The sequence below is a fragment of the Apis mellifera genome, linkage group LG1, assembly GCF_003254395.2.
Source record: "Apis mellifera strain DH4 linkage group LG1, Amel_HAv3.1, whole genome shotgun sequence".
In the NCBI taxonomy this organism is placed as follows: domain Eukaryota; kingdom Metazoa; phylum Arthropoda; class Insecta; order Hymenoptera; family Apidae; genus Apis; species Apis mellifera.
In genome coordinates this window covers 14,201,961-14,220,167 of record NC_037638.1, presented here as the reverse complement: position 1 = coordinate 14,220,167, position 18,207 = coordinate 14,201,961, and the positions used below count along the sequence as shown (strand labels likewise).

The following is an 18,207-nucleotide window of genomic DNA, read 5'->3' as shown; positions in this document are numbered from 1 at the left end:
CACGTAGAATATTTCAAGGAATCAATAAAAGTAAAATAATACATACAATTGCATTTAAAAAAATGCATTTATATTTTTTAGATGCATTTTCATAAAAAAAAAAGTGCAATTTGAAAAATTATCATTAATATCATTCAAGTTTTCCTTTTACTTTTTTATCTCTTACTAAATTTAAAATAAAATTCTATATATATATAGAATAATTGTAGCTATTTATTTTCATTCATAAATGTGTCAAAATATACATATCTTATTTTTTTATAAAAAAATTTAATTAATTTAAATAAAAAAAATTTTTGTAAATAATCACAAATTAATAATATGTTCAACAAAATGAATTGAACATATAATTTGTTGCGATCGCTAAAAAGATCATTACCTAAGAATATAAAAATTAATTAAAAATTAAAAAAAATCTACAATCAATTGCAATAGTAAAATGTATAGGAAATATTTTCAGAGATTATAAATGATTAATTAATTAAATAGAAAGAAATAGCATGATAGATGAAAACCAAAACAGATTCAAAAAAAAAAGGTTTTTAAAAATAAAATAAATTTAAGATATTTATTTAAAAATAATATATAATATAGAAATATTAATAACAAATATTAAAATATCTTAATAGCATTTATTAGTATTAAAAATGCCTAATAAATCATAGTAAATTTATCAAGGAATCATGATAATATGAAAAAGAAATAATAGAATATATAAAAATATATGTATTAAATATTACAATTTATCAATAAAAAAAAAAAGCATAAAAGATCCATGAAATCAATCATCCATCAAATCTTTAATACTTTACAATTTGTATATAACAAGCATTATTAAAGACAAAAAATATATATTAAGCAAAAACATACAATATGATATCATAACATATACTAATGATATTGTAATATATACAAGCAATCAATTTTAAAACAATCAATCTTAATAATTAAAGAAATATGTAACAATTAATAATTAACCTAAACTTAGAAAAGATAGAAAGATAGATTATGATTTAGAAATTTTTATAGAAAAGATATATAATAATAGTAAAATAAATTCTAGAAAAAGACTAAAATCTAATCAAAAACAGGTACAAGATATATTAATAAAAGTAAATAAGAAATACAATATAAAAAAAAAAAAAAAAAAAAAAAAAAAAAAATCAAATAAAATTTTAAGAAAGATAAGATAAATAACCATGTGGATATAATAAGGAAAACAAATAAAAGAACAATTATATTATAAGATACATATAACAATAAAAAAAGATATACATTCAAAAATCAATAATAAAAATCAATAAAAATTTATATATAGATCAATAACAATAGATTAAATATAATAGAAGGAAATATGATTTTATCTAAATACTTTAAAAAAAAACAAAATAATTATAAAAAGAAAATAAAATGCAAAAATCAAAAGAAATTATAAGTTATACATTATCATATATCACATTAATATATATAATATAAACAAAAGCAGAAATAATAGATAATTACAAGAATTAAATTAATCAATCAAAAAAGAATGCAATGAAATAAAAAATAACTTAGCAAAGATTATACAAGATTGTAATAAATAGGATAAAAAAGATAGAAAAAAAGAAACTAATATATAATATATATTAAAGTTTGGATAAAAACAAAAAAATACATAATAAAGAAAAATAGAAACAACAAGAATAAAAAACTAAGACACCTAATTAGAATAAAAATATGAATATTATGAAATACGAATGAAAATATGAATATTACAAATAATAACTAGAAAAAAGATAAGACAAATATTAATAAATGATGCAATTAATAATCAGAATGGATCTCAAAGGTACAAATATATGATAATAAATATAAAATTCTAGCTCGTAGGAATAATAAAAAACAAACCAATGGACAAAAATAGAAACCAACATATGTAAAGATATTATTCACAATGAAAACAACATTGTGAATATACATAATGGATAATAAATTATTATGTATATTATGTATAATAATATGTATAATAATGTATAATAAATTAAATAATAACAATAGCAAGAAAAAAATAATAAATAAGTAATATTTTATTATCAGAATTTTATCTAAAAGCATAGCAAAAATTATTATTTATAAATTATAGAAAAAAATTTCAAATAAAGAAAAAAAATTAATTTATTAATTTATTAAGTAAGGATATTAATTTATAATTTATAAAAGAACCAACCAAAGAAACAACCAAAGAAATAGAAAATTTATAAAAAACAATACAAAAAAAGAGAAATAGAAGCATAGAAATTAACAAAAAAATAAAAATGAAAATTGCATGAATTTCTGCACACATAAAAATTTAGAAGATCGAAAGAACTAAAAAAAGGAAAATTAAATATAATATAAAACTAAATAAAGCAAATAAATCAAAAATATGATTTTTGATTTATCAACAATCCAAAAAAATATATCCAAAAAAATAAACTTCAAAATATTCTTATTTGACCTCAAGACAATATTAGAAAAGAACTTTATTATATATATTGTATTTTCATATTATATAATTTATACATATAATAAGTAAGCAACAGAAAATAAAAACGGTGATAATAGAATAAAATTAAACAAAATAGCTAATAAATAGCTAATTAAAAATTATATCTAAAATAAAATAATAAAAATATTAGCTTAATAGATTAATAGAAAAAAAAAAAATTTAGCAAAGCAAATCATAAAAACTTGGAAAAATTAAATCATCAAATATATTTTAAAATAATAAAATATACATATACATTATACTATACATATATATTATACTATAAAAATACCTGAGAAAGTATAATAGTAAAAGTATAAAAATAAATAAAAAAAATTAAAAAAATCATATTTTTATATATTCATGTTATATATTTATATATTTTATAATAATTTAATATAAATTTATAGATAAAAAAATTAAAATTAAATGTGATTAAAAATAACACATAAAGCACAAAAAGACATAAAATATAATAGAAATTTTTATTTTATTATTATTTTACATATTTTTATATATTATTTATAACTTTTTTACTTTATAATTTTTGTTATATATTATATGATTTATAACTTTATACAAAAATGTAAGAGAAAGAGAGAAAAAATATGTAAATTGAAAAATAATAAAAAATGAAAAAAAACATTAAAATTAAAAAAAATGAATAGTAATATATATAAACATTATAATAAATATCATGAAATAAAAATGTAACACCACGTATAATAAAATCATTAGCAATGTGAATTTTATAAAAAAAATTTTTTTTTTTAATTGTGAGAAAATCTACGATCTTTTAGTAACTTATAATAAAAAAATAATTATATATATAGTTAATGAAAAAATATATTTTACAATTTCTTTATGCAATTATTATATTGTATATATTTTACTATGCTCGGTAATTATATATATTTAATAAAATTCACCGAAAGAACACTTTTTTCTGCAAGATTTATACAAATACTCATACCGTGGTATTCGCAATATAACACTTTCTAAATCTAGTTAACTGTGCTTTTTTTATAATTACAGTAATGCCATCTTTTGATAGATGTTATCCCTATATAAATGGAAAAAATAAAATTAAATTAAACTAATTAAATTAAAGCTATTAAATATCTCTTGGTATATATAATATCATCAATGAAAATCATGATTCATGATTTTTATTGTCACTAAATCATATTTTGTTTTGGTTTGATTTCCCTAGATTTTGATTATGTAGTTTTATTTACTTCTAATACAACTTACAATGACTTAGTAAATACAGACAAATGTATTATGAACTCCATTTTTATAAAAATAAATTTTTGTGACAATAAATGATATTGTTGAGCAACAACATTTGTAATTTATTATCCAATAATTAAATCATGTTGTATATTAAGTAAGTACGTATTTATATTCAGTAATAATGATTTTGGATAATTTAGTGCAATTGATAAAATTGATCGTAAAATATGAAAAATACTTTATGTAAATGTTTCTTTCATAATATAGATGTAGAAAAAATAACAACTTTCATAAATAATTTCAATTTTCAAATATAATTTTCAATTCTTATATATATTTATACAGAGATTTGTTAATTCTACATAACCTATATTTTTATTTTATAAATTACATAGATTATTTTTTGATTTTGTATAGTTTTAAATAATATTTATACAACTTAAATGAGATTCTTTGTCAAATATTTAATATCATTATATATTTCTTTTCTTAATGTTTGTAGTTTATCAAAAATAATTTTAAATAAATAGAAAGATAAATTTTTTGCTTATATTTTACAATATTAAATATTGTAAATATTGTATTTATTTTAGTAATATATAAATTACTAATATATTACTTAAATATAACATGTACAAGATTAGTAAATTTATATATATCAATTTATACATATTATATTAATTTATATATATTTCTTTTTAAATAATTGAAATCAAAATCAAGACATACATTAAAGATAAATGCTAATACGAAATAAATATAAGTTTTACATAATTAAAAGATATATAATGCATAAATTTGAGAAAGATAAAATAAAAAATACTATATAAAATTATTTATTATAAATTATTTTTTATTTACAAAAAGCATATTTTGTGGAATAATAATTCATTAATTTATAAAATTCAATGATTTATATTTACTTAAAAAAAAAGAAAATGCTTTATATGAAATTAAGAGAACATTGATTCCAGAATAATAATTGGTAATAAATATCGAAAAGTAAATGCGAGAAATAAGTTTATCAAGTGCATAGTTTGACCATTACTTTTTGGACATTTACAATTTCCAGCGATACATACCGTATTATTTCGGTAAAAAAAATGTTCTAACTTATCCTTATTTTTTGTATAAATGATTTCGGTAGGCAATCGATTATTCATGCTTTTAATATTACTTGATAAGAGTCTCATAGAACTTTTTCCATCTGCACAAATACTGTTTATTTTAATACTATCTGTCGCAACTATATTTGCACTCGAATTTGAAAAAATACAGTTTTCAATACAAACGATATTCCCCTCGATCAATATATAACCAGGTTTTTGTAACTGAAACTTGGAATGAAGAATATTTACCGTTGAAAAATATGCAAAATTTAATGAACCAGTAACATTTTGAAATTCACTATTTTTAATATATAGACTTTCACCTCGTTCTAGAAAATTTAATTCATGAATACGTTCAATTGTAACATTGATCATAGAAAAGTTGGTTATTGCTATATCAGTAAATTGTTCTTCAAAATTATCAATTCGTGTGTCCTCAATACGAAGCGTTTCGATGCTGTTTAATCTAACGAATGTGTCATGAGTAATTAATGGTATTCGTTGAATTTTTGATAATTTTAATTTTTTTATTTTTTTTGATGTTAAAAATAGTTCGAAGATCAAACGTTCAGTAATATTTTGCACAATTATTTCTGTTATTTTGTTCGCTTCCGTTAAACTGGAAAAATGAAGATTCACAATGGTGCAAGATGTAATTCGTATACTTGTCACATTTTCATAATTATATCCTTCCGGCAAGAAAAATTCCTGTAAAAGAAAATCTTTACAGCAAATTCTTTCATAAATTTGAAATATTTCTCACTATTTAAATTTCATTCGATCATAATGATGAATTGTACAGTATAAAATTTACCTCATTTCCGATGCAATGACAATTTACTATTGTCATTTCATAAATTTTACATTGTTTACTAATATTAAATGCAGTTGTTAGTAATAATAATATACAATTCATTATTATTAATATCATTTTCATCTCATTTCTTTTCAATTTCATATCAAAAACAAATATTTGAAAATTTTGTTTCTAGTAGATTTTATTTAATTTTCGATTATATAATTTTCGATATTATATAATATTTAAAAAAAAAACTGTTTTACAATATTCAGCAATCGAATTTTTCGCTTGTTGTTTAAAAGTTGAAAAATTTCAAATAATGTTTTATTTACTTTGTTTTTTCTTGTTTTTTTTTCTTTTTTTTTTTTATTTCACTAAATTAATCACTGGAATGGAATTATCTTTTAACTTTCACAATTTTTACAGCATAACAAAAATAATAAATGGTAGAAACTAAAGAAAAAATGTAACATGATATTAGCACCGAAGTCGAACAGTGAATAAACACACCGATCAGTCGTTGATCGTCAGGATTAAGATGGACACTTGTTTCATGCCGCTTTCATATTGAGTGACATGCAAATAATTCGTAAGTAACGCAGTCCATACACTAAACTTTCAATAGGATAACATATTAACTCAGCTATGAAATGAATCTGTTCATTTTAGATCAATTATAAATATATATATATATATTATAAATGAAATTTTTTTATATATAATAATTGTTCAATTTTATAAAAAAAAATATATTGCAATAATGAATTTGCTAGATGTTTCGTCAAATTTTAATGTATTTCATATATTTTTTTTATTATTTAACATAAATTTATTTTATTATATAATTAATATTTAAATTTTAATAAAATCTTGATAAGAAAAAGCAATATTTACATAAGTATTGTGATATTTTCTCAATACTTATAATTCGTATTTATATATTTTTTTTTCGATTTTTTATGCGCAATCGATAGATGACTAAAGAATGATCTATTGGAATCAATTAACCGAATATTTTAAGAAAATATATGAAAAATTAAACTTAAATAAGAAGTCTTATTATTGCAGATTATAATAAACGAAAATATAATAATAATAATAAACGAAAAATATAATAATGATATATAATAATGATAATATTATTCTTTCAATTATTCTTATGTTTTATAAAAAATCCGTCTTATAGCTTCTTTTCCATCTAAGCAAGCAAATGCTAGCGGTGTTTTCCCTTGATGATTCGGCAAATTAGGATCACTTCCAGCATTAAACAACAACCAACATACTTTTTCTTGTTTTTTTGAAAAAATATTAGATCGCATAGCTGTAGCTAAATGTAATGCTGTATCATGATTATTATTAACTGCATTTATTAAATCGGAAGCATCAGTATCCAATAATAGCTATTGTATGCACATATAAAAAAATAAATTAGAAAATGTTGGAAGTCTATAAAATTAAATATTTGTCAACAAATAAAACAATAAAATACCTTAATAAGAATAGGATCACAGTCTGAAAAAATCGCCATATGCAAAGCATTATTGCCATATTTCGTTTCTTTAATTTTGGGATTTGCTCCATATTTTAAAAGCAATTTCACTGTTTCTAATGATGTGATTCCTTTTGTAAATGGCTTATGCGATTCAATCGCAATGTGAAGAGCTGTTTTACCTATAAAGAAATAATAAAAATGAGAAAATTATAATTAGTTTATTTTTTTATATTTCATTTGAGTTTAAACGAACCATCACAATTACGTTTTGATAAATCAAATAGCATATTTCCTTCAATTGTTTTTAAAGTCAATAACTCATTTAATACTTCTTTGTAAAAATCCCCCCGCGCCGTGATTGAATGTATCAGAGTATTATCCTATAAAAATAATAAAATTTTTAAGAAACGATATTATTTAAAAAATTAATATGGTATAAAATCATAGAAAAGAAAAACAGAAAGAGAAGAAAAAAAAAAAAAGAAAAAAGAATGCAAAATCGTACCTGAGTATCATACAATTTCTGATTGATATTAATTCCTTTTTCTAACATTGTTGCAGCTAAATATCCAACAACAAAAGAAAATTGTGGGCAATTTAATGCAGCTAAGTAAAGCGCATCCTCACCGCGATTATTCATGATCGTTAAAGCTCCATCGATTATACTCAAACGTTCTACAAGTGGTACCAGATAGGCTAGATTTTCAAGAAGTTCGTTTGGATGGCTGACCAAACACATCAATTTTCTATTAGAAAGAAAACAGACAATTAAAAAGTTAATCAAATTGTAAAATAAAATTGTAAATCAAATTAGTGAATCAAATTATAGATTTTTTACGTATATCCATCTTCGTCTTGTTTAGTGAGTGTTTTTGCTGATTTTTTAAGCAAATTAATCATAGCCTTCTCTACATCGTCTGGATTCAATTTTTCTTTTAATTTTTCACTCGCCTTTACAGATGGTAATCTTAATAGTCTCGATAATCGAAATTGTTTATCTTCTTTGGAATCACTAGAATCATAATAAAATCTTGGATAAGAATCGATGAATTTTAATGATTAAAATCAAAACTTACTATAATTGTTGAAAATATTGATTTTTGAATGAAATTGTTTTTGATATTTGAAAATTGTTTTTCAAATTCGTTATTAGATTTTCTCTTTCAAAATCATGCAAATTCAAATTTGGAATGACAGATGTGATTAATGAAGAATCATTGTATGAAGAAGAAAAATTGCATTCTTTTTTTGTTTTCGTCGAATATTTAATAATATTATTATGGTCATCTTTTGAACAATTTAAAAATATAGGTATGTTTACAGTGTAATCAGGTTCGATTGGATTAATCGTTTGAATTTTTTTTTTTTCGGAAATATTATTTTGTATCATATATGGTATATTAGACCAAGATAAAGTTTTCATAATCGTAAAATTATTATATTTATTACAATTCGAATGAATATATGTTTTGTTAAAATTGTTGTTTTGAAAAGTAATTGTATTCTTCTTTGAGGAATTTTGTGTATACGTTTCATCGACTTTGGGTAGATTTAAATCATCTTGTACTTTTTCAATTAATTGGTCAATGTTATCTAATAAGCTTTCATTTGTTAAATCTTGTTCGAATTGTTCCTCGATTTGAGAACCGGATATCATTCGATACGAATTATTCGAATTTGATGTGTTATTATAAGATTGATTTAAAGAAGACGGCGAGCAATTCAAAGAATAGGAAATTTGCATTGGTATGCATGTTGTGTCGATCATCTGTGAATTTGTAAGATAAATTACATGGAAATGCTGAATTTTCTAACATAATATATAAAAAAATATTTATCATTTACCTGAGATGAATCGATTAAATTATAATTCAAATTTTGTTGTGTCCACTTAGGAGAATGCATATGAACTGCTAAGGTCGATAAATGAGTATGATTCAATTCATTTTTTGAATCAGAAGAAATTATATTATCATTATTTAATAAGGAATCGTAATTTTTCATCGTCATTTCCTGTGAATGAGCAAAACATGACTCTGTTACATGTTGACCTTCTTGAAATGCCCCATTCTTCACCATTTCCAATAATGAAATTTCTAGATCATTGCTTGAAACATTTTCTATAGGAGTTGGAAACTAAAAAAAATTTTTAAATTAAGTTTTTTATTCATGTTTGATCATAAAACAAATATAGTCATCATACATACATCCTTTTTTAAATTATATAATTGGGATGTATTTTGATTACTATTTTTATTAGTTTCAAAATCTTGTAGCAGATTAAACCAAGTATCTTTACAATCTTCTTTATCGATTTTATCATAATCGCTGAGAAAAATTTCATTTGTTTTCAAATGTTGTGAATGTTCTAAATTTTTGCAATATGGTTTATTGCGATTTAATGAAGAAAATTGCGACTTGATCGGTCCTCGTTCAATGAGATTTTTTGATTTCTGATCTTGATTATGGTTGTCGTGATCGTAATTACAATTGTAATAATTATTTTGACTAGAATCTTGATCACAATTTTGATCATAGTTTTCATTGTTGTTTAAAGTTTGACAAATTGAAGTACGTTTTATTTGATAGCAACCATATTGATTACCAGAATAAGTTGATGTGTGTATTTTAATATGATTTATTACATGGAAATGTTGATTATTTCTATTATTAAGATGAAGATTTTCAACTTTCGTGATTATATTTTTCATGTCGTTCAATAAGTGAAAATCAATTAGATGCGACATGATATTTTGTTTTCGAGATATGAATATTGCACTAATATTCGTTATATTATAATATATAATATATTAATAATAATATATTAATAAAATAATAATATTTAATAAATATTATTTATTTTAATTTATAGCTTTTTATAATAAAAGCATTGCGCCTGTAAGTAGATTCAATAATTATGCAGATAACTATTTTTAATATTTTATAAAATATTTTATATCGCTTAAAAATGACAAAAAAATTTTAAAAAAGTTCATTAATTAAAATTAAAAAAATAATAACTATAAAAGTAAAAATAATAAAAAAATATTCGATAATCAGTTAAAATATAAAAATTAAAAATTAAAAAATTAAACTAATTAATTCTTTTATTGCGTTATCATTGTAAATAAAAATTTTTTTCATTATAAATTGATAAAAATATTGAAATATTAAAAAATATTCTTAAATTATCTTAGATTTCATAATATTTTATAAATATTCTTTTATATTATATCGTATTTGTAAATTTATTATTAACGAATGATAACTACGAATTGAATGCAATTGTGTGTGTATATATATATATATATGTATATAATTATTTATGTATTATTGATTGATTGATAGCTTTATAGAATTGTTTTGATTAGATGATCTTATAGTTAATCATCAGTCTTAATGATTGTTATGAATATATGTTTCATTTGAAAAGATAAAAATAACAACAGATGATAATAACAGTTTATTATTTATAATGAGGAAATTGCTTATTGTTATTCTGCAAGTTGTTTATTAGATAAAAAATATATTTAATAAAAAAAATTAAATCATCATAATTGCCGCAAATATTATGAAAATCAAATGAATTTTAATTATCAATATTGATTTATTGAAAGTATCATGACATTTCACGATTTAGAAAGAAAATCATAGTCTTACCTATTTATTTAAAGATAATTCCATGACAGTTTATGTATCTTTATCCAGTTTATGTAATTTTTGTCCGAATTGTTCCAAATTTTAATTCTCAATAGAACTTTTCTTTTTCTTAATCTTTTTTTTAATCCTTTTTCTTTTAAAATCGTAGCAATAATCAATATTTATAATTAATAATTTAATATTTATGCACATTAAATTAATTAACTGATCTGTTGACTAAAGATGCCCTCCTTAAATGTACGATGAATAAATATGCTGATGACGTCTTCCAATTTCATTTACATATGAATATGCATGTTGATAAAAGCATTATTAAGAAGGAAAAAGATAAAAAGAAAAAAAAATAGATAAATTAAAAGAGAAAGAGATTGATTAATAATGTTTTGAATTTATTTTATTTGTATTAATTTGTATATTAATGAATTTATTTGTATAATAATATTACAATATAATTATGTTTCGAAGAATAATATTAAAATTCATGAATAGATTCTTTTTTTCACAATTGACTATTACGTTATTTTTCTTATTTTTTTTATATATAGCATTTTCTTATCAACCACACATCATTAAATAATAATTTCAGGTTATAAATATATTATAAATCATTATAAGCTGAGCTCGTTATAAGTTAAAAAGTGATTCAATTTGAAAAATATGAAAATATTCCGATTTTTCCAAGTATCCACATTAACATGATAATTAACCAAATGTTGAAAATTCTATTGATCCATTGCATTCTAAAAATAACAATATTATTTTTAATGTTCCGTGATAAGTCGATTCAAAATTGAATCGAAAAAGTGTTAATATTAATAAGTGTTAATCGTACATAAAAATGATAATAAATAAAAAATATTAAAATAATGTTATGAGACAATAATATAATTACGTTATCTAAACTAGATTTCGCATTTTTCGATTCTCATTTCGTTTTTTCCTTTTCTCGCAATCAAGAATTATCGGTCATTATGCTATTTTGATTATTAAGTTATTTTTTAACTTTTGTTGAACATTGATTCGATTAAGAAGCAATAATATGTGTTAATGGAAACGTGAAATTGATCAAACAAATTTCAGGAATGGAATATATTCGAGACAGAGTATGAAATGCGCAGTTAAAGAACGATATGATAACACAGTGTTGCTCATGCAATTTTTAATGAATAAGTTATTTTTTTAAAGTGAGTTCAGTTTACCTATTAAAATGTTGTTTTACTTCTTTTAATCGATTCAAATCCTCCTTCAAAAGATAACATTTCGCTCCAGTCATACAATTTCTAATCAAAAAATAATAATAATAAATTAGAAAAGGATTATTAAAAAACATTTACTTAATATTTTTTAATCGTTTATCTCATATTCGCTTACTCACTTAAAATATTCATTTATATTAAAATTGCGATAATCATAGCTAAAGATTTCTTGTTCTGCCAATGGAACTTGCATATCAAAAATATCCAACGCTTTGAAATTATTAAAAGTCCATTCATTATGTAAGAAATAATTTAAATGTGTTACATGGGAATAGATGATTTTATGAATTTTTAGCAGCCTAATTAAATGAAAAAAAATTTCTGAAATATTGAAGTGAAAATTGTAAAAAATAAAAAGTGTATAATAGTATATTTACATCGGTTGACGACCCATAATTTTAAGAATTTCATCTATAATCAAGGCTGGGATCATATGTATCAACAATGTCAATATAAAATAAACAAAATAATTCGATGTTATAAAAGTCTGGGGATACCAAATGATTCCCTCAAGTGGCATTTCTTTATTTAATTTCAATCCCAATTTAATCATTCTTTTATGAGAAATGCGATGGATTTGATTAGAGGTGGCATTGTAAACGTAAGTAGTTGAATCCTTAGTAATTCTATAAATATTTTCAAAAATCTAATTTAATTTAATACTTAGTTGATTAATATTCAAATTACGATCTAATTCTTATACGTGTTTAATCCTCGTTTCCATGCCGCTATGATCATAATCTTAATAGCTAAATCAACAGGAAGAAAATCTCCGCATACGTCCGATTTTAATTGAATTACTCGCAATATTCCTTTTGCACCACCAATCATTATTGCCACAGGTCCATTGAAGTTGTCCAGCCAGCCAGGTATAGGATCATTGATTGTTGATGTCACTATATCAGAAGAGATAACAATTTTTTTTATTATTAAGTTTCTTCTATTAGCTTTTTTTCATATCGTATCTTATTGCATTCAATTTTATTACATGTACCTATAGATGGCCGAATAATTACAGTAGGTAAATCTTTCGAATAATCATTTATTACTTGTTCCGCTATTCGCTTGGAAAATGTGTATGTATTTGGCATTGAACCCAAATATCTATAAATGAAACAATCCATTCATTAAACTTCAATATTATATTGAGGGAATTGGAAAAGATAAACTAATAAGACTTACTTAGAAGTAAATACTTCTATAATTTGTTCGTCCAATGTTTCTACCATTTTTATAATATTTCTCCAATCGACTAAGGAAGGATATACAATTTCGTCAATCACCGGTTTATCAACATGTGCGTATGCAGTACTAATGTGCACTAAAGCCTACATAAAAATGCATTTTTCAAAATAAATATCGAATAAAAAATATTCAAGAACAAAAAAAAAATAATATTACTTACCACTAAGTTTTTCATGCTTTTTGCAAGAATACAGATATCCCTTGTTGAACGAACATTCGAAAATATATCTTTCTTTAGATTTCCTTCGAATCTAACATTTGCAGCTATATGGAAAATTATTGAAACTTGTTCGATTAATGTTTGTCTTTCATTTTTTGATAAACCTAAATCTTCGTTGCTTATATCACCAAGAACTGGAATTAATTTTTCGAAACTAGAATGGTTTTCTTTTCTTAGTTTATCAAATAGCTAGAAACAAAGAAAAAATAAATTATGAAAAACACGTATATATTTCTGTTAAATATTTTTCTTACGAACCGGTAATTCGAGCATTTTTTTCAATCTATCATCAATAGATAGTCCTTTTTTTGGCCGCATCAGAATAAATATGTGTCCAATTTCGGGACAAGATCTCAATAATTTTTCGATTAATACCTTTCCTAAAAAACCGCTACCACCGGTTATGAAAATATTCCGGCCAGCATAAAACGTAGCTATTGAGACACATTCCATCGATTTCGTATCCGTTATGAAATTCTGAAACCAATAATAAATTCTCACGAATTCTCAAAATGAATATTTTTCATTTTTACTACGAATGAGCCAAAAAAATCGCTTAAGAATTACAATTCGAATATAACTTACAGACATAGTGTGGCGATAATAATCTTATTTATTTTCAGATTAAATTTTTTTAACACTAAAATTCTTTACTTCTTTTTATTACTTTTCTAGCAATTTAATTAAGTGATCGATTGTCCGAACGATTCAAGGATTAAAACTAGGGGAAGAAGGAAATGACACAGATATTTACCTACTGATAATGTTATTTTAATTCATACCGGTTCAAAGAGCAAATTCTTGAATATGTATTTATAGTTGCTTTTAATGTATAAATCGGATTTATATATTACCAGATTTAATATTTGATGATATTCCTATTAATATTCTATAATATTTTATCCATTATTACTCTGTATATTTAATCAAATGATTACCTTTTATTGATAAAAATATTTCATCAAAATAAATTGTTTGGCAAATTTTTCTTTTTGGCTAAAAAGATAGACTTTTTTTTATAATTATTATATTATTCATTATTTATATAACATGTTATATAAAAACTAGTTTGCGATTGCATTAGAATAATGTATTCAATTGCAATTAAAATTATCATATAATGCACTTAAATTATCTGAAAAATTGATCTGAGAGATAAAACTGTTTTAGTTCTATTTTTTTATAATTAATTTTATTTTTTAAATAAAAACAAATGAACTTATTTTATCTTTCTGATTATTTCGTTATTTAATTTTTTTAATTTTCATTATTTTTTCGAAATTAAATTGTAAATTATATATTCATTTTTTTTATTTATAATTCTTTTCTTTATTTATAATTTTTTATAATATTATCTTATCTACAGTTATTGTAAGCAATTAATTAAGAAAAAAAATAGTACAAATAATTGAATAAAAAAATTAAATATAGAATATATTATTATTCAAATGATGCAAAAACATTTATAATTTTTTTATAAATATTCTACAAATATTTTTATACTAAATAGATAATTGTACAAAATAATTATGTATAATTTTTTTTAAATATAAAATGTTTTTGTATCATTTAAATAAACATATTTATTATGAAAAATATAATAATTTGAATTTAAATTAGAATAATATTGAAAAAATATTATTACATGGATTATTATATATATTCATATATGCTTAATATATAATAGATATAGAATTTAAGCATTACACATGAATGATTTGATCATTCATAAAAAAATATGGCAAATTCGAATATAACTTAATAAATATTAAATTGAATATGTCGTATTATACATAGATTTTTATACGAAATTACGTATATTGATTTTATTTTATTCTTTTTTACATTTAATATTATACTTCCTTTTTTTTATCCAATCATATTCAATATTATAAATCTACTATAAATGTGTTATATTTATTTATTTCGTACACCTAGTATCATATTTGCTATCATTTGTTTTGGTAATGGCTACGAATATTTTTGTCGATCGGGATCGCTTTTTATAAAGACAAATTTTTCAAAATACAATGAATTCATCAAATCATGTTCTTTCGGAAGCATCGATGTCAACGGTTCCTCGACAAAATGGAATACAAACACCATTGACTTCTTTACATTTTAACTTGGATCAAGAAGAAATCTTGAAAATGTATAAAATTACTAATAACCTAATAACCTTCGTATCGACTCTTTATATAATATATGTATATATGTATATAATTATACATTCATGAGATAGGTGGAATAGGAATGAAATAATAGTTTATTAATGTATGTAAATAATTGAAATTGTTGGTATTGCAGAGAATCGAGTAATAAAGAATCGATGATTGATCAAAAAATCAAAAATCAGGAACATATTGTTTTTAATAACTCGGAAATCTCTTACGAGGAATATGTAGAGGATATAGAAGAGGTGGAAAAAGAACGAGCGAAATCCTTCGATGCACCACGTCGCGTTTTATCATTGGTAAAGAAGAAATATTTATATATAATTTTAATCGCCCATATTTAATTTTTTTTATTTATATTTCAGGTGGAAAAATGGCGAGAATGGCAGGTTATTTCGATGTACTACGTATCGAGATCGGCAACGATCGTGATTGATCACGCCGATATCTACGGCATAGCGACGTAATGCGATTCAAGTCAGTCAATCTGATTTATTTCGGTATTTTCAATTAGTCAGTTTGGCAAATGTATTGATATTCAAACACCGCGATCGTTTTCGAAACAAAATTTTTTCGAATTGCGAAAAAAATATTTTTGATTGGTTTAGAAAGAAGCGATGGCAGCGTTAGCAGATCATGAACCTGATATACACAAGCCATGGAAAATTTTACCTACAGAAAAAAAGATTGAACCTGGTGTTGAAGTTCCCATTCGAATTGAAGACGTCAGGTACTAAAGATAAAACTAATGTTATTTATTAGAAATTGCTCTATAGATCTTTCGCTTTCTTTTTGCAGAGATAAAATAATAAAGGACTTACAAGATAATATTCGTGTGGAACAACAATATGAAAAAGAAAGAAAGGAATTCGAAGCGGAAGAAGCGAAGAATCGTCAAAAACAATTGGAACAGACACATGCAATTCTTTCTCAGAACTGGACAGCGTACATAAAGAATATGTTAAAGTTAGAAGAAGAAGAAAATGTTAGTATTTATAATTTAATTGAAAAGTTTTGTTACTTAAATGATCGAAGAATTCGATAATTATATAAAAAGAGAATTTCCTATCGACTTTGAAATATTATAATTTAAATTAATTATAGAAGAAAAATTTTGAACAATTTTTTTTTTATGTATATAATCGCTTTTAGATTTTAGTTTTCGAAATATTTGCAAAAAAATTAAAAAATTTAATTTAAAAAATTAAATTTGCTACTATTATATAGAATTTTATACAAATGCATCCATGATAGTATATGCATAAGTATATATCTCTTTTTTATATAAATATGTCATGATAATCGATATAAATGAATAAATAACTTAAAATGAATAATGAATGAATTAATCAAAAATTTTTACAACATATTTCAAAATAATCGAAATCGATAAGAAGTCCTCTTGACTGTAGTAGTACGGAAAAGATGCTTAATTAATACGAAATTTAAGGAATGGTAGGGGAAGAAAATGAATCTCCTATAAAATTTTAATCAATTTTCGAAATAAAAAATTTTCAGTATCGTATTATTGAATATATGATTATTATCTCATTATATTAAATAGAGACTTATCTAAATATTATTAAATAATTATCTTTATCTTGTTGTGATAGTCATTGTCGTTAATTATTATGATTAATAATACTATATTATTATATATAATAGTGTAGTTATATTCTATAACTATGGTTTTATGTCAATTTCATCAAGTGATGAGTATTATAAGTATTAACGAATGGAGTTTTTATTAATTTTATGTGTGTACAGAAGATAATGTTAATATAGGGTATTTTTAAATGAAATGATTTAATTTCGAAAAGTTATAAAATTTTCATTCTTTCAGATATCTTTAATAACATATTGTGTATTATATACAAAATATATTTACTGTTATTTCTGTTTATTTTTAATTGAAAAATCAGAGAAGTTATATATAATTTAAAAATTATATATTTCGAAAATTTTTTACATATTTTTTAAATTTACATATTTACATATTTTTTAAATGATATTTTACCAAAAAATAATAATTTTTTCGGAATACAATGCATTGATACAATATTCAGAGATTATGTTTATATTTGTATTATGAAATATTATCATACAGTTATTAAAAAAATAAGTGAATAATCATTTTTTGATTTTTGGATTGAACGATTTGATTTTTTTACGCAATATACACGATTTACTATAAAAATATATATATTTAATTTAATTCAAATGCAATTTCAAATTTCGCTTTTTAAAATGAAACAGAACGATCAGAAGAAAGATTAAAACATTTTATAAATATTAAATTATAAAATTAAATTATAGAAATATTAAATTATAGAATTATAGAATATTAAATTGTAAAAATTATGGAATCAAAACTTAATAAAAATAGAAATAGAATCAAAACTTAATAGAAACTTCTGTAACAGAAACAATAGATACATTATTAAAAAATAAATTCTCAATATTTCAGTGCATACAATTAGCAAATAAGAAAATATAGAAAAATAGAT

The 18,207-nt window shown here is 21.6% G+C and overlaps 4 protein-coding genes across 11 annotated transcripts in view; 1 reads left to right on the top strand and 3 right to left on the bottom strand.

Moving 5' to 3' along the window:
• The first annotated feature begins 3,753 nt into the window (after window positions 1-3,753).
• Window positions 3,754-18,207, top strand: part of LOC412436 (protein CASC1) — a 38,300-nt gene continuing 23,846 nt past the window's right edge. For 5 of the 8 annotated variants that reach the window (XM_026444469.1, XM_016916467.2, XM_016916472.2 and 2 more), the window contains exons 1-5: window positions 3,754-3,899; window positions 6,080-6,242; window positions 15,834-15,999; window positions 16,066-16,430; window positions 16,499-16,685. In XM_026444469.1, coding sequence (XP_026300254.1) covers window positions 16,318-16,430; window positions 16,499-16,685 — 300 coding nt within the window. In that variant the 5' untranslated portion in view covers window positions 3,754-3,899; window positions 6,080-6,242; window positions 15,834-15,999; window positions 16,066-16,317. The remainder of the gene's footprint in view (window positions 3,900-6,079; window positions 6,243-15,833; window positions 16,000-16,065; window positions 16,431-16,498; window positions 16,686-18,207) is intronic. The other 3 variants (XM_016916466.2, XM_016916462.2, XM_016916477.2) reach the window with 3 other exon arrangements.
• LOC102654175 lies at window positions 4,629-6,083 on the bottom strand. The gene is made up of 2 exons (XM_026444567.1): window positions 5,669-6,083; window positions 4,629-5,562 (listed from the first exon to the last, which is right to left on the bottom strand). The coding sequence occupies exons 1-2, from the start codon at window positions 5,810-5,812 to the stop codon at window positions 4,699-4,701; spliced, it is 1,008 nt and encodes a 335-aa protein (XP_026300352.1). The 5' UTR covers window positions 5,813-6,083; the 3' UTR covers window positions 4,629-4,698.
• On the bottom strand, window positions 6,690-9,943 carry LOC411910 (homeobox protein 2-like). The gene is made up of 8 exons (XM_006570642.3): window positions 9,353-9,943; window positions 8,991-9,281; window positions 8,222-8,913; window positions 7,984-8,157; window positions 7,651-7,891; window positions 7,399-7,525; window positions 7,143-7,324; window positions 6,690-7,053 (listed from the first exon to the last, which is right to left on the bottom strand). The coding sequence occupies exons 1-8, from the start codon at window positions 9,890-9,892 to the stop codon at window positions 6,811-6,813; spliced, it is 2,490 nt and encodes an 829-aa protein (XP_006570705.1). The 5' UTR covers window positions 9,893-9,943; the 3' UTR covers window positions 6,690-6,810.
• Window positions 11,332-14,003, bottom strand: LOC100576414 (putative fatty acyl-CoA reductase CG5065; the record flags this gene model as incomplete). The annotated part of the gene is given in 9 exon segments (NM_001327947.1): window positions 11,332-11,545; window positions 12,005-12,085; window positions 12,181-12,360; window positions 12,439-12,687; window positions 12,765-12,957; window positions 13,056-13,165; window positions 13,244-13,389; window positions 13,467-13,715; window positions 13,785-14,003. Coding segments are annotated over 9 exon segments (1,524 nt in total), but the record flags the coding sequence as incomplete, so codon positions are not given.

Excerpts from the sequence above, each read along its gene's own strand:
- LOC411910 (XM_006570642.3), bottom strand. The coding sequence starts at position 9,892 with ATGTCGCATCTAATTGATTTTCACTTATTGAACGACATGAAAAATATA. Across the intron at positions 9,282-9,352 it reads TATATAATTTAAAAAAGGAT|TTTCCAACTCCTATAGAAAA; the intron begins GTATGTATGATG and ends AATTTTTTTTAG. Across the intron at positions 7,892-7,983 it reads CAAGACGAAGATGGATATAC|AAAATTGATGTGTTTGGTCA; the intron begins GTAAAAAATCTA and ends TCTTTCTAATAG.
- LOC102654175 (XM_026444567.1), bottom strand. The coding sequence starts at position 5,812 with ATGAAATTGAAAAGAAATGAGATGAAAATGATATTAATAATAATGAAT. Across the intron at positions 5,563-5,668 it reads GTCATTGCATCGGAAATGAG|GAATTTTTCTTGCCGGAAGG; the intron begins GTAAATTTTATA and ends TTTCTTTTACAG.